The 15,076-nt window shown below is 32.7% G+C and overlaps 1 protein-coding gene across 1 annotated transcript in view; it reads left to right on the top strand.

The window, feature by feature from the left end:
* The first annotated feature begins 1,430 nt into the window (after nt 1-1,430).
* LOC118193691 (SCY1-like protein 2) overlaps nt 1,431-15,076 on the top strand; it is a 104,592-nt gene continuing 90,946 nt past the window's right edge. Inside the window, exons 1-2 of the mRNA XM_085815565.1 lie at nt 1,431-1,801; nt 5,281-5,469. Coding sequence (XP_085671691.1) covers nt 5,293-5,469 — 177 coding nt within the window. The 5' untranslated portion in view covers nt 1,431-1,801; nt 5,281-5,292. The remainder of the gene's footprint in view (nt 1,802-5,280; nt 5,470-15,076) is intronic.

The raw sequence follows: 15,076 nt of genomic DNA, 5'->3' as shown, positions 1-15,076 counted from the left end.
AAAAAATATTGCGGGCCCTCTCTGATGTGGTGTTGTCACCTGGGAAACTGGACCAAAGGCCTTACCCCATGCAGAACAATTTACCTTTTCTAATCGTTACAAGAGAGGACTAAAAAGAGATTGCAGCTGACTGAATTTACAGAGATGTAATAATTATTAGATAATTGAACGTGACACAGCACCCTACATTCGCTAACCAGAAAAGCCGGTTCCTGATGGTGATTTGGTTAGAAACATAGAAATAAAATGAGATGTTACGAATAGGCAGTTACGAGTCAATTGGCACATTAGATAGTTACATAAACAGGAGAGATTGAGGAGACACCCTGCATAAGTGAGACATAACAACAAATAATATATAGATACATAGGTATAACAAATACAAAAGAATACAATTTTACATTATATAGTTGTGAGGACAGCCATTGGCTTATTACTATTTGCTAAATCCTTGTAATCATAAGAACAGATTTTAATAACGGAGTTGTTTATAGACCTCAGCCTCTCATGTAATCTTTTTGCAAGAAAATAGTAATGTGTCCTGATCTGAACAATATTTAGTTTCTCGTGGATCTAGTTATTACTAAGGTACTACGGGCCATCTACGATCTGGCAGTTCTGTGCTGTCTGTAACCTTTTTCAATTACTTTTGCTGGCATACGTCCAGACTGGACACTCATAGCAAACCATGGGGCGCAAGATGGATTTGTAAATGAGTAACCCTTTATCTATAGATGGAACGCTATTTCAAGCAATTAATTTTAGCTTTACGAGCTCGAAACCTCTGGGTAATAGATGTAATGTGTCGGGCCATGTGAGCGCATTACTGAAGATCACCCCAAGATAAAGGACTTGTTGGCCCAAGAGATTGAGGTTCCATAGAAATTGAGATTTTCTAGAATTTTCCTCTTGAAGAGGAGAGCCTATGTTTTATCCACATTCACCATTATTTCCCATTTAGTTAGCCAAGTCTCAAGTGCATGGATGTATGCTTGTACTCGTTGGATAACTTTGCTAACAAATGCACTTTGGGCTAGGATTGCTGTATCGTCTGCATACAGGGCTAGAGTAGTATTGGGTATTGTCGGAATGTCGTTCCCATAAATATTGAAGAGGAGCGGGCCCTCTCTAGAGTTTGGGGACCCTGTAACTGCGATTTTGCGGGTCACTAAACCCCACGGTTTCTAAGGACCTTGCCTAAATCTGCCCTGTACCAATGTAACTACGATCTGGTGGGCTTTAGAAAATCTTCCACGAAGGCATACCTTTGATAACTCTCTTTGTTATAATCTAAATGGAGTGATATTACAAAAAATTCGTTTACAAACGTACAACTATTATTACGTTAGTTACATCTATCCCAATGAAGAAAAATTTCGAGATTTACAAATTATAATAAAATTTTGTTTAGTTGTATCGAAGCTGTGAAGTAAAATATGAATTTCGTAAAGGTGCCAGTGCAAACGCGAGCAGAGATTGAGATTTGTTGTATAAATGCGTAAAAATGAAATATATTGCTAAATTATATTCTTTTTCTTTCCATTATATGTGGAAGTGTCACAGTGATTCAGATGGTGCTATTTAAATAAATGCTTACATTTTGGTTTATTTAAGTTTTATATATTTTTTAAAAGATTGTTTGCTGTTTTAATTTTTGTAAATTTAATTGAATGAACGTAGCAAATAAAGTACATTAATTTGAGTCCACTAGAAAAGGCAATAAAATATTTCTCTTTCAAAAACTTCGAAATGTATCAGTACGTGAATTTGTAATAAAAGCATTTTGGGTTATGAAATTGTGGTAGGTATCGGTTACATTTTCCTGTGGCTTACTTCCCTAGAATGTATCTTAGTTGTGTAATAAGTGTTCTTTGCTTTTGGTTTGCTATATTCAAACTTTAGAAAAGTGACTACCTAACTGATGTGGATACTCTTTTTAAGTTTTATCTTAAATGTTATAAGAAACTACTATTCTCCAAAGTGACTAAATTATTCATTAGTTAATCTGCCATTTGATTATTCTTATGTGATATGTTGTTTTCTATCATTAAACAGGTTGAAGTTCTAAACAACCATCATTTCAGTTTTGAAAACTTAAGAAAGGAACGGTATATATTAGTGATTGACAGTGTAATGACATTTCATATTACAAGCGTAGTGTCTTATAGCTTTGAGGAAAGAAACTTAATTAAATACAGGTTATGATTTGTTTGTTTCATGAAAGCTAATGCCAGGAAATCTGTAAAATTATTATCTCTTTTAGAATATTTACATTTAGAGTTTTTTTTTTTTTTTTTTAAATCCCAATTGTGTTTAAATAGTCATGAAGCAATTATTAAAAAAAAATTCGCTTTAATGAAATTTATTGAAAAATATATAGTATAAGTAAATGCTTGGATATCTGTGAAAGTATGACATAATTAAAATTGACTTTGTAGCCATAAAATTAATATAATAGCCAATTCTAAATCAGTTAAGCTACTTAAGAGGTTTGAAAGGATATGAGGCATTAACATGTGTATTTCAGGGTTTAAGCTATATAAATTTTATTTGTGCCTGAAAATGCTAAATTTAATCTTAAGATTGATAGTTTGTCTTTGAAGAAAAGACAGTGTAATGAACTAAATGAAATGTTCTTAAATAACATACGATTTCAAGGAAAGCATGAACGTGTTGAGAAACTGTGAAAGAAAAAATATTTTTAACAGGGGTGGAATGTGGGCTATTTAATTGCAATAAAACGGAAAGTGCCATCCAAATGGTATAGTGGAGTCAACTGTGGTACCAAAGGGCCAGGTTTGAATCCCTTGAAGGCATGTATGTTTGTAAATGTATAGTGTCCATGCGAAAGGGCGTTGTACTTAAAGTACGCAGCAAGGCGCAAGTCCTCGAGAGAGGTTGATGGTAGGGGAAGAGGGGTGGGAAACCCTTAGAACTGTCCCCCAGGGGGCTCTACATCAAAATTTGGAGCAGAACTGAATGAAGTCGTACTGTCACCTATATGGTGCTCAAGGCTCTTACCAATGACATTCTTGTACTCCTTGCCATGATGAATTTCATAGGCTTGTTCTGATGTTGCTGTCTGACAAGTGAGGTTGACAACAACATAAATGGAAAGTTTTGATCGTAAGAACAGAGAATTTATGTAATGATGATGGATCATCATTCTTTCTTAGTACAGACAAAAGCCTTACATATAAGATTGTTCTTTTCATGAAGCTTTATGTATCAATAGGTTTTCCTCCATCTAATGAGATTTTAGATTTCACACCAACAGTTATACTTGATGCTAAGTAGTACCATGTTAACCCTTTAACTGCTGTGACAATTTTTTTCGGCATAATTATTCTGAGCAGTCTCGCAGACCGCTTTAACGAATCGTGTAAAAATATATACTTTTATGCCTTTTTGAGGAATGTTATACAAGGTGTGTCTTTATGCATATTTATGGAATTCTAATTCATTTCAATCAAGATATTTTAAACATAAATCATTTACTTTTATGCAGTTAAATTCAAACAAAAAAATTACTATTTTTTTCGTTTTAAGGAACAAAGTTTTTAAAGAACAAAGATTTTATTAAACATGCATAAAAAATGTGACACTTTATTAAATATTACTATGAACTAAACCATAATTAATACCATAATTAACCATAATTAATAAATGATAGATTAGTATATCTTTGTTTACAAGGATGAAGCATAAGGTGATACACAGTCAAAACACATTTTTTTAAGAACACTAGAGACATGTTGGTTCCTTGCATTCCAACCATTTGTATGCTGTTTCTTCTCACAAGGTGGACAGAGACTGCATGTTTTTCTTTCTTCTAATTTTTCTTTTTGATTTTATAAATCCATCTTCTTAATTTCCTTCTGTCCAAGGATTCTTCTAATTGTTATTGTTCTAATTGTTGGCAAAAAAGCGGAAGTTATCCCAACTTTCAGATGTGGTTTAATAAATTGATTAGCTAATAAAAGGATAATTTTTTCCTTTCCAGTTTTGTAGTATCAGAATATGGCTGGAACAATATGAATGAACATAAATTCTAAGTATCTATGGGCTCTGCTCTAAAGCCTGTTTTTGCAGAATACTGACCAGGGAGCTGAATTATTATGTTATGCTTTGGTGTTTGTACTGCCCGATTTGGTTCTTTTTTGCACCATTTAAAGTGCTTTTCTCTATAAAAATTTTCATTTTGTACACAATCATTAGAAAAATTATGATATTCATCTGTAGTAAGCTCTGATTCACTTTTCCTTTCATTGTGAATAGTAGATGATTCTTCAGAATCAGAGTATTCTACATCAAAAATATTGTTGACAAGATATTCAATTTCCTTTTGAGTGAGATATACAGGACGTTTCTTGTAAACTTTGAAGCCATATTTATCACTTTTACTAAAAACAAGCATCCGATAAATAATGTCTATCATCCACTAAAACTGGTATGCATCTGCTGTAAGCTGTCTCCCAGACACCTTAGAAAGTAAAAAGTGTGGTAACTGAAGCCATAATAAAGATACAAGTGTGAAACTGGATACGTAACCTTGTGGGCACAGGTTTGGAAAGGTAATAGATTCTCTCAGACCACTCACAGACGTTAAAGGTTAATAGGAAAGTACTACCAGTTCTGGCATTTTGTTGGATGTTATTGGCATTATATTTCCATTGTACAAATATATCCTTACATCATATGCCATTTCATCAGAGCTGGTGTTAAGCTTTTCTCCAAACATTGCAAAATCTACAACTTTTAAATTCTGTCATCCAATTTCTTGAATTCTAAAAGCTTTGCCATCCTGTATGACTGCACTAGTTGCATGGGCTTTGGTACTTGTCATGCCATAATCATGAAAGTAAGGGATTGCTTCTACTTCATTTCTTGGGAAATCTATGAAATTTGTAATACAAAAAAAGAAGTAAAAATTAACGAGACACACATTATTCTGAGAGCTTCTATTTAAAAAGAAATACTTCCCCCCCAAAAAAAAATGCTGTGGTGCAGATATGATGTTGCTGTAATTGCTCTGAAATTGACATTGAAATAAAAAAGAAAACTTTCCAGCTTTTCTGTAACATCTCCAAAAAGAATATTAACAAGAAAAAGGAATAAAAAGGCTTAGGCTTCTAAAAGAAACAGTAGCTCTTAGAGTTATAAAATGCTTGCAGGAATTAGTGATGGGTGGTAAATTAGGAAGTATATCGACAGGTCCTGGCTAAGTTCTAAAATTTATTTGAGTGCTAGCATATCTGAAGTTAAATTTTCTTTTTTAAGTGTCTAGGTTGAATGTTGAAAATTGCAATGGAGGTGCTAAATCGAATCAAGAATACAGTGTCAAATTTTAGCACTGTTTTGCCTGGTAATCCTGTAACCAGAGAATATGAGATTATTGAACATATTGCTAGTGCTGGTCCTGCCCTATTATGGAAAGTTTATAAAGGAATTAAAAAATCTACAAAAGAAGTAAGATTTTTTTAAATATTTTTTTAATTCTATTATGGTTTGTGAACAAACCGTAATTTCATCACTTAAATTTTCTGTATATGTTTTTATGAAATAAATAAATTTTAAATTTCTTTTTGAATTCCACATTTTTTTTTTTTTTTAAAGTTTATCACTAAAATATTTTGTCATTTGTATATGGAAAACTTAACTTCATTATCACTTATGTTGAAAATGTTTGAGATATGGGTTTGTAGTATGTTATATTTCAGAACATAAATTTTATTACCTTTGATAAAATACATCATGTAAAATTTTCTGTTGTTTACAAGATCGTTAGATCTGTAAAATGTTTTATGACCGATACATTTTCTTCGTTTTTCGATACATTTCTTCGTAGGATGCTTTATGACCGATTTCTTTGTTCTCCATTTTAGCACCATATGAAAGAATGTATTTTTTAATGTATGCTGATTAAAAAGTTGCATTATTTATTATTATTTTTTAAGTATTTGGGAAAGCTTTTATTTGTACTCTACAAAGTCCCAAATCTGGATGTCCAGTATTCAGAATTATCTAATATTCAGACTTCTTAATTTCTAACAACAATTTTTTTCCTTCTATATTCTGAAAATTGAGAAAAAGTAGGTCTGCAATAAAAGCACTGATAAAAGCCCAGAAATGGGCTGCATCAACAAGGTTGAGAAGGCGGAGCTGTGTGACGTCCATAAATGGGTGGGACTAAGCTTGTGACATCACAATGTATTCTCGCACTTACATGATGCATACTTTCTATTTTCTCTTAAAAATAATGATAATGAATTGTTTGTTATTGTTAATTAATATCAAACTCTTTACTTTAAATTTACATTTAAGCTTAGGCGTTACTGAAAATAAGTATAATAAATTTTTTATATTTAAAATTACCATGATACCGTGAGCGAATTCTACCAATTATTAAAACGATAAACGTCGTAGTCTCTAATACTTGTATTTCATACGGCTTCAATATTTTCAAGGATTTTTAAGCTTTAGCATATATACAAACAAAAAAAGATTTTTTTAAATTTAAATTCATATTGTGGAGCATATCAATTTTATCATTTTTACAAATTACCTTATTGCTACGTAACAGCATAATTCCTTATATACCAGTATAGACAATTTTCATTATTTTCTAAAAAATTTAAACTTTCCATTAATAAAAAACAAGAAAAATTTTTATTGCATATGAACATCATTGCACAGCTTTCATATCAGTTTTTAAATTTTCTAAATCATGCCATATTCTCTGTAGGCATACTAGAATTCTACGCATTATTAAATAAAAAAATCTAATTTCTCACAATGAAAGAAAATAATATAAGAAAATAAGTACTACAAATTTGGAACACTAAGCAATGCTTCACATACGCACACACACACATATTATCAATGAACTCGTATTATCAAGTGCAATTACGATACCAAACACAACGTATTAAAATAATGACATAAACATTACTCATAGGGTCAAAGTTTACAGTTTTGCTACTGTTGAGTAGATCTTCGGACTATCGATATTTATCGTAATTCGGAAAGTATTACAGTCAAAAGTCGTTAATTCGGACACCCATAATCCGGAATGATCTATAATCCTAACCTCAAAGCTAAAATCTTTCTATGCATGCGCCGCGTTGACGCATGCTCACAGGCGTTTTACGCGTGCGCGCAAGACATTTACGACTGCGCATATGCGTCTACGCAAGCGCAGAATACGCTTTCGCGTGCGTGTTTAATGTATAATGGACGGTATAAGCTAAAATTATCTAATTATACATTTCAGTTAATGTTGATGATTGCGTTGTTCCTTAATCTTCAAATTGGATCCGGCTTATTATTTTTTGCAGACTGTAAGAGCAATTTTATAAAAGTAAGCTTGAACTTTCGATTATGTCAAATAGAATTCCCGATGCTGGAGCTCCCAAAGGATCTAGAAAACAAAAGTATGATTCAATGTCCATCAAAAAAAAAAAAAAAAAAAAAAACGAATTGCTGCAAAAAATGGATAAAGGTATATCCTTTTTTTATCTAACCGTTCGGAAAACTGTTTATCAATTTCACGCTGCTCTGCGCGGGGGGGGGGGGGACGTCGCAGCGCACAATGAACTGGAAGTTGATCTGCACTATCGTTATCTTCAGGGCAGATGTTTTTATTTTATTCGTCTTATAATGCCTTACTAAATGTAGTATTTAATCTCGATGTACTCCGTCTTTGATATGATTTAAATCAAATTCCTCGTCATTATAAATATCACGAATACAAATCAAATAGTTTTCTGGTTGCAGTTTTCTAATTTCGGCTATGCGTAAGGTACACATGCGCCCGTTGAAAGAAAGAAATGTTTAATAAAGTAAAATAAATATTAAGCTTCTTTTTTTGTAAATTTTGATACCCTTTAGATCATAATTGCTCATTATTTTATAAATTACGGTTTCATATTTTTAATTTTATAATTTCTGCATGCCATCTTACCAGATTTAAACTGATGATCTATAATCTGGAAAAATCGATAATCCGGAATCGCCGAAGTCCCGACAAGTCCGGATTAAAGACTTTTGACTGTATCAACATATAAAAACCAATAAAAAATACAATTTGAATAACAAAAATGTCTCAAATATTATTTACAATTAACACAACAATACAAATTTAAAATACACAAACAATATGTTAAACATTGCACATAAAAAAGTTACATTACTGCTTGGCATCACACGAAACCTTGTTTTCCCTTGTACACAATGATCTGTATTCGCTCGAAAAACATCAAAGAATTGTACAACCTTGGTGTCCATGTTCATATCCATGTATTTTCACTTTTGTGGCATTGCGTACCACATTGTACACATCTATCTATTTTCACTTAAAAACATCAGAGAATCGCCCAAACGTGGCATCGCGCACCACATTGGGTTTGCCCATGTACACATCGACATATTCTCACTTAACTTAACATTAGAATGGCATAATTGCCGTTATCGCGCACGACCTCAGCATTGTGCACCACATTGGCTTTGCCCATATACACATCGATCTATTTTCACTTAAAAACATCAGAGAATTATGTAAACTCGGTATTACGCACAGCCTCGGCATTCCGTTCCACATTGGCTATGCCTATGTACACATTGATCTATTTTCACTTAAAAACATCAGAGAATTGCACAACCTCGACATTGCACAGCACATTGTCTTTGCCCATGTGCACATCAAACTATTTTCACTTAAAAAAATCAGAGAATTGCACAAACTCCGCATTGCGCACCACATTGGCACTGCCCATGTACACTTCGACCTATTTTCACTTAAGAAAACATCAGAGAATAGCACAAACTCAGCATTACTCACCACATAGGCTTAGCCCATGTACATGTCGATCTATTTTCACTTAAAAAAATTGGAGAATTGGACAATCTCTGCATTGCACACCGCATTGGCTTTGCCCATGCACACATCGATTAATTTTCACTTAAAAAAAATCAGAGAATTGCACATACTCCGCATTACATTGGCTTTACCCATGTGCACATTGATCTGTTTTCACTTAAAAATCAGAGAATTGCACAAACTGTATCGCACACAACCTTGGCATTACACACTACATTGGCTTTGCCCACGTACACATCGAACTATTTTCACTTGAAAAACATCAGAGAATTGCACAAACTCGGCATTGCATGCTACATTGGCTTTGGTCATGTACACTGCTCCAAAAAAAAAAAAAAAAATGGGACAGTGCTATATCTCCCGTTCTACTGGGCCGATTGACAAAATTCAAACTGCATTTTTCATGTCTCGAAAGCATGACTTAGGATATATATTAGATTTATATATAGCACTATTCTAACATAGGTATTTTGGCACAAAATCGGACATTTTCTGAAATAACATACCAATTTTTTTCCATATTTCGATTCTACGACTCAAATTATGCCAGAATACCAAGTTTTGTAAAAATCGTACGAGTAGTTTTTAAAATCTTAGGTCTCAAAATTTTAGCTCCTCAATGTTAATTGAATTTGGCAAATATTTATTAATATCTCTTTTTTTTTATTAAACTTTTCTGATTTTTCCTTTCACATTTCGAAATTTAGGTTCATTCCAAATAAAATTTACCCATTTTTTGTGTTTTATTTTTTAAATTTCTATTTTTAAATCATTTTTATAAATTTTTCGAAAAAAATTTTGAATTATAACCTATAAAATTTTTACCGTCATCTTAAAGTAGGTGTATTTTTAAGCATATCTGCAAAAAATTAGACTTTTTTATTCAAAATTTTCTAAGATATACACGAATTTACATATTTTCGCGTTTTGAAATTTGGCATCTTTTTTTTGAGCGATAATAATGCCAAATGTGGTTTATGGATTTTTCTTACAGTGAATTGCCACAGCTATTTTTAACCTTAAATTTCAAGTAAAATTTTACGGAGAATTAATAATATGATATTGTTTCTCTCAAAGATGCGTAATAAATATTTTTTAATACTATATGAAAAGCTATTTTTTTTAAAATTATAGATGATGTTATTCAAATTTTTAACTATTTTTTAAATTTCTCTCTTTCTTCCTTTTTAAAAAAAAATAAAAGTAAATTTTTGTAAGAGTAAATTTTTACCTTCGGCGTTTTATTGTCTGCTACTTTACTTTAAATTCGAATTGTCCAAAACTGAGAATTTTCGTTTGATGTTTATTTGAATTTTATGAAAATATTTTATGACATTAACTGCATATTTTATTTCTAAACAAACTGTTGCTTATGAAGTGGCTGAAAGAGCGGCTGATACTATCATCCATATTTTTAAATCACAGTGTATTTTTATAGAAATATAAGATTTAGAATAATCATTTTTATAAAAGTCAAATTATGATATAAACATACAACCCTCTAGAGACTGAATTAATGGAAGTTCAATGGTTATGTAGAAATGATCTGCAGCTACTTAATGGCTGGATAAGTCAGCAGGTTCTGTGGACAATCCTTAAAATTCTAATTTAGAATGTAATTGTCAAGAACTGAATCCTGATCATCAGTAGTATAATAAGTAATTATTACGGTTATTAATAAATCCTTCTTATAAAGTAACTGCAAATATTTCAAAAAAACTTTCTGTCTGAATGCAAATATTTCTAATTTTATATTAATCAAGATTGCGCGCGATATTATTTATTTACACTTCAATTTTTACCGTCAACTCTAGTAGAAAATACAAATCAATTATATTTAATTAAGGATTGAATTGGATTGGATGGATTATTTAATTATGGCAAAGCACACGAGGGCTATCTGCCTAAAGAGAGGGATGCTTTCGTGGAGGAATTTCTAAGGGAAACTGGCTGGTATACACGTTACACAATGGGGAAATCCACGAAAACGCCCATGCAGCAGCCCGTTAGCGGGATTTGAACCTCAGAACGCGAACTACCAGTGTTCAGCGTCTTTACCGCTCAGCTGCTGGTGGGCTATTTAATTAAGGAATGACCATCTAAGTTTAGAAACAGCGTACCGTAACAGCAATTCAATTATTGGCACCATATCTTTCATGTTACTCCCGATTGGCAAGCTACGTAATTTTTAATGAGTATTCGAGTTTTGCTAGTAACTTCACTTGGAAATTGCGCTTAAACTAAGTTAGTTGGTTATTTGAACATAGAAAGAACATGGGAACTATTTGATTAAGATGCTTTCATAGAGAACCTTTGTAAGGAGAACATAGAAAACTATGAAAACCAACCATGCAAGCCTGGGTTAGACGTTGCAACAAACAATTAGTATTTAACAATCTTCAAATGCTAGGCAACTGATGAGGCTCCAAGTAAATCTCCAATTTAATATTTTATTTGTAAATATTTAAAAAATATTGTTGTATTCTTAGACACAAAAAGCAGAATTTAAGTTTTGTTAATTCGTTAGTTAACTACCAAGCCGTAGTGCAAATGAATATTCAATTTCTTTTGCAATAATTGTATTCACTTAATATTCTTGGAATATGAGCTAAAGAAGGAATGTTCTCGCAAGATTAAAGAAGTGTTTAAATCCAGTGATATTAGGTTTGTCTTACAAGCTGAGGATGAAAACGATTCTGCAATTGCCGAGTAGTTGACTTGTAAATGGCTCTGAATTAAGTAGATGACTTTTAATCTTATGTTATTCAGTCAGAAAATGTATTCCAAATGTTTTGTATTGCATGACAATGCATCTTTTCATTATTCAATAACCAGTCGGAGAACCGCTTGTGTTCCTAAAATAAATATGTGTACTCAATCGTACTGCATGTTCTTCAAATTTGTCTTCTTGTGATTTTTTTTTTCTTTCCCAAAAACTAAAGTTGCCTCTCAAAGGAAAGTTTTTTGACATTGAAGAGACAAAAGGAGTATGACATCTAATTTTAGAGGCATATCAAAAACAGATCTCTACAAGCCTTCTCTTCCATTACATGTTGTGCAGTCAGACAAAAAGTTGCATCAGCGCAAATTCTATATCTATTTTTATTACACTCTGATTACATTATTAACATACAGTGAATATATACTAAATCTTTTACTTCAGCTTAAGTAATTCAGAATTCTTGACGGCATTGTTGTCAGAACTAGGATTTAGAAATAAGTCAAATTAAATATTTTGATAACCCAATAAATTCAAGGTCGAAGTTTCAATATTTGATTTTCGGAGGGAGGGGAAATTTTTTCAGTTTTGGTCCATTACCCTAAGTATATTTGCTTCGATTCTTTATTTTTCCATAAAAGCAAAAAATTTACGCATGGTATACATATAATGCATAGCTTCAAATTAAAATTTAATAATAAACAGAGTAGTTATAATTAAAGTTCCACATTGAAACTGTCATAAAAGGAAAACTACTGGATCAAATGTTATCAGATTTGGTAATCGTGTAAAGGAGGTCATGGGAATTTATTTTCCGCGAAAAAAGGAAGTTCGAAACCTCACCACCAGGGCAAAATGGCGCTGTATACAATATTGTTAAACGAAATATGGGTCGGAATCTAACTTAACCTTTTGTTACACGAGTTTAAAATGTTGTATACCCTTAAGAAACATATCATTTAAAGGCGTTAAATTCGATAAACGTCGAGTGCGCCCTCCGTGTAAATGAGAAATTCGTCCGTGAAAACCACGAATTAGCGATTAGAAAATGTGAGATCGCAAATCACTCGCACAAGTGCGTAAAATCTGGAAATCGTTTTCTGACAGATCGCTAAATTGTAATTTTTTAACCCTGAATTCGGCCCTAAAACATGAAGACACTGATTCAAAACGCTTTTAATCGATTTGGGCGAAAGAAGTCCCTCATGCTATCTACCTAGTTCCATTGCATTCTCCTACTGCATTCGATTGCATAGCAGTCATTCCACACCGTTTAGTGTTGAATGACAGCTAGTTTTATAATTGAACCATTTTTCTCTGAAGAGCAGTCGACAGCTGGACCACTGTGATTGCAGCTCACTTGGAGTCAATGTTAAAATATTTCATGATACATGAACTGCAGTAACATGGCATTTTAGATACTACGATTTTTATGCAGAGCTGGGCCTAACCTCACGTGTATCGCACAGTTACTTAGGCAACATTTCACGAATAAACGTCTTATAAGCCAACACTTCCCCTCTTCCCACCAGACCTCAACCTCTGTGACTTTTGGCTATGGGGTTATCTCAAAAGCACTGTTTATGGTGATAATCTAAACAATTTGGCAGAAATGAAAATTGTGATACACTGACATGTCCTTAACATTCCTCCTGATATGCTAAGAGCTGCTGTTGAGAATGCAGTAACAGGATTTAACTTGCTTTCGGAAAATGCTGGACGCTACATTGAACATGCTTTGTAACATGTTTCGGAAACTATTAAACACATTTTAAACAGATGTTTTCATGTCTTATTTCATTTAACAATATTGTATACAGCGCCATTTTCGCCCTGGTGGTGAGTTTTTGAACTCTTTTTTTTTTTTTTCGCGGAAAATAAATTTCCATAACCTCCTATACACGATTCCCAAGTTTGATAACATTTGGTCCGGTAGTTTTCCTTTTATGACCATTTCAAATTGGAATTTTAATTATAACCACCATGTAAATTTAAAAGTTTGACAGTTTGGTTCATGTCCCAGCTTTAAAAATATATATATAAATATAATCTTTTATATTAATCCTCTTAATTTTTTTCTTGCGTTATAGATTGTATAAAAAAACATGATCTTTAATATGATTTAGATTGTTTCAGCCGATATAAGAATCGAGTCACTCGGTGGAACAGAATAAACCCTGCTGGACTGTTTTATTTCTTTTCATTTAGCAAAAATCTTTTAATTAAAATATTTATCCTTTGGACTTCGCTTTTTTTTTTATTTATAGCTAAAATGACTAGAAAATGAAAAGCTGTCTTCAGCTGAAACGCAATTCATGTAATTGATATTTTAAAAAATTGACAAGAAAGCAAAATGTATGGAAGTCTAGCAATCGAAAAATCTTAATTTTCTTGTGTGTGCACTGAAAATAACTGTAGAAGGAAAGAAGAAAATTAGGGAGAAAAGTAAGCAAAATTTTGCAGGGAAATTTGGCTGTCAGACATACCAAGATGTTTCAAAAAGTTGGACGCTTTTGAAGATACTTTCAGGATACTTTTGATATACTTCAGATACTTTTGATATACTTCAGATACTTTTGAAGATACTTCAATGAATTTAGGTGTTCAAAGAAAAAACACTTGGACATGTACACCAGCAAATACCATCAATTGAACTTGTGGTTAACAGAAAAGACAATATGGTTTAGACTATTTGGTTGTATAAATTTAAATTACGTTATAGAACATCATATCGTATCATAAATGGAGAATCCCATGATTTTCTCATTCGAATTATTTGAAGATTAGGAGTTTATCCAGTGATGTATGTGGGTGTCACCTAAAGAGGTTTTTTTTTCCTCCTGGTGAAACAGCGGTCACTGAACGCTGGTAGTTCGGTCCGAGGTTCGAATCCCGCGAACGGGCTGGTGACATGGGTGTTTTCGTGCTTTACCCCATGTGTAACGTGTATGCTAGCCAGTTTCCCTTAGAAAGTCCTCCACGAAGGCATCCCTTCCCTTAGGCAGATAGCCCTGGTGTGCTTTGTCATAATTAAATAAACCAAAACCTCTTGATAAAACCAGTCTTTCCTTTCATCTCATACCTTCAAAATGTTTAGCCTCTAAAGACTGATAAAGGCTCTGACCAAATATTGATGAAATGGATTGAATTGGATTATTAAGTTACGTCAAAGCAGGGCTATCTGCCTAAAAAGAAGGATGCCTTTGTGAAGAACTTTCTAAGGGAAATCAGTTGGCATACACGATACACATGAGAAAATCCACGAAAACGCCCATGCAACCAGCCCGTTTACTGGGATTCGAACCCCGGAGTGAACTACCAGTGTTCAGTGACTTTACCGCTCAGCCGTTTATGGGCCTTTATGAAATGGAAGGCGATAACTTTATTTAAAATTATATCAAGATATCAGAAAAATGAAATTATATCGAGATGTCAGAAATATCAAGATATTTCGAAAAGTTGGATGCTTTTTAATATAC

This window comes from Stegodyphus dumicola, chromosome 4, assembly GCF_044657685.1.
Source record: "Stegodyphus dumicola isolate Sdum_Otavi_A_Nest chromosome 4, ASM4465768v1".
NCBI classification, from domain to species: Eukaryota; Metazoa; Arthropoda; class Arachnida; order Araneae; family Eresidae; genus Stegodyphus; species Stegodyphus dumicola.
This window is presented reverse-complemented; position numbering and strand designations above follow the sequence as displayed.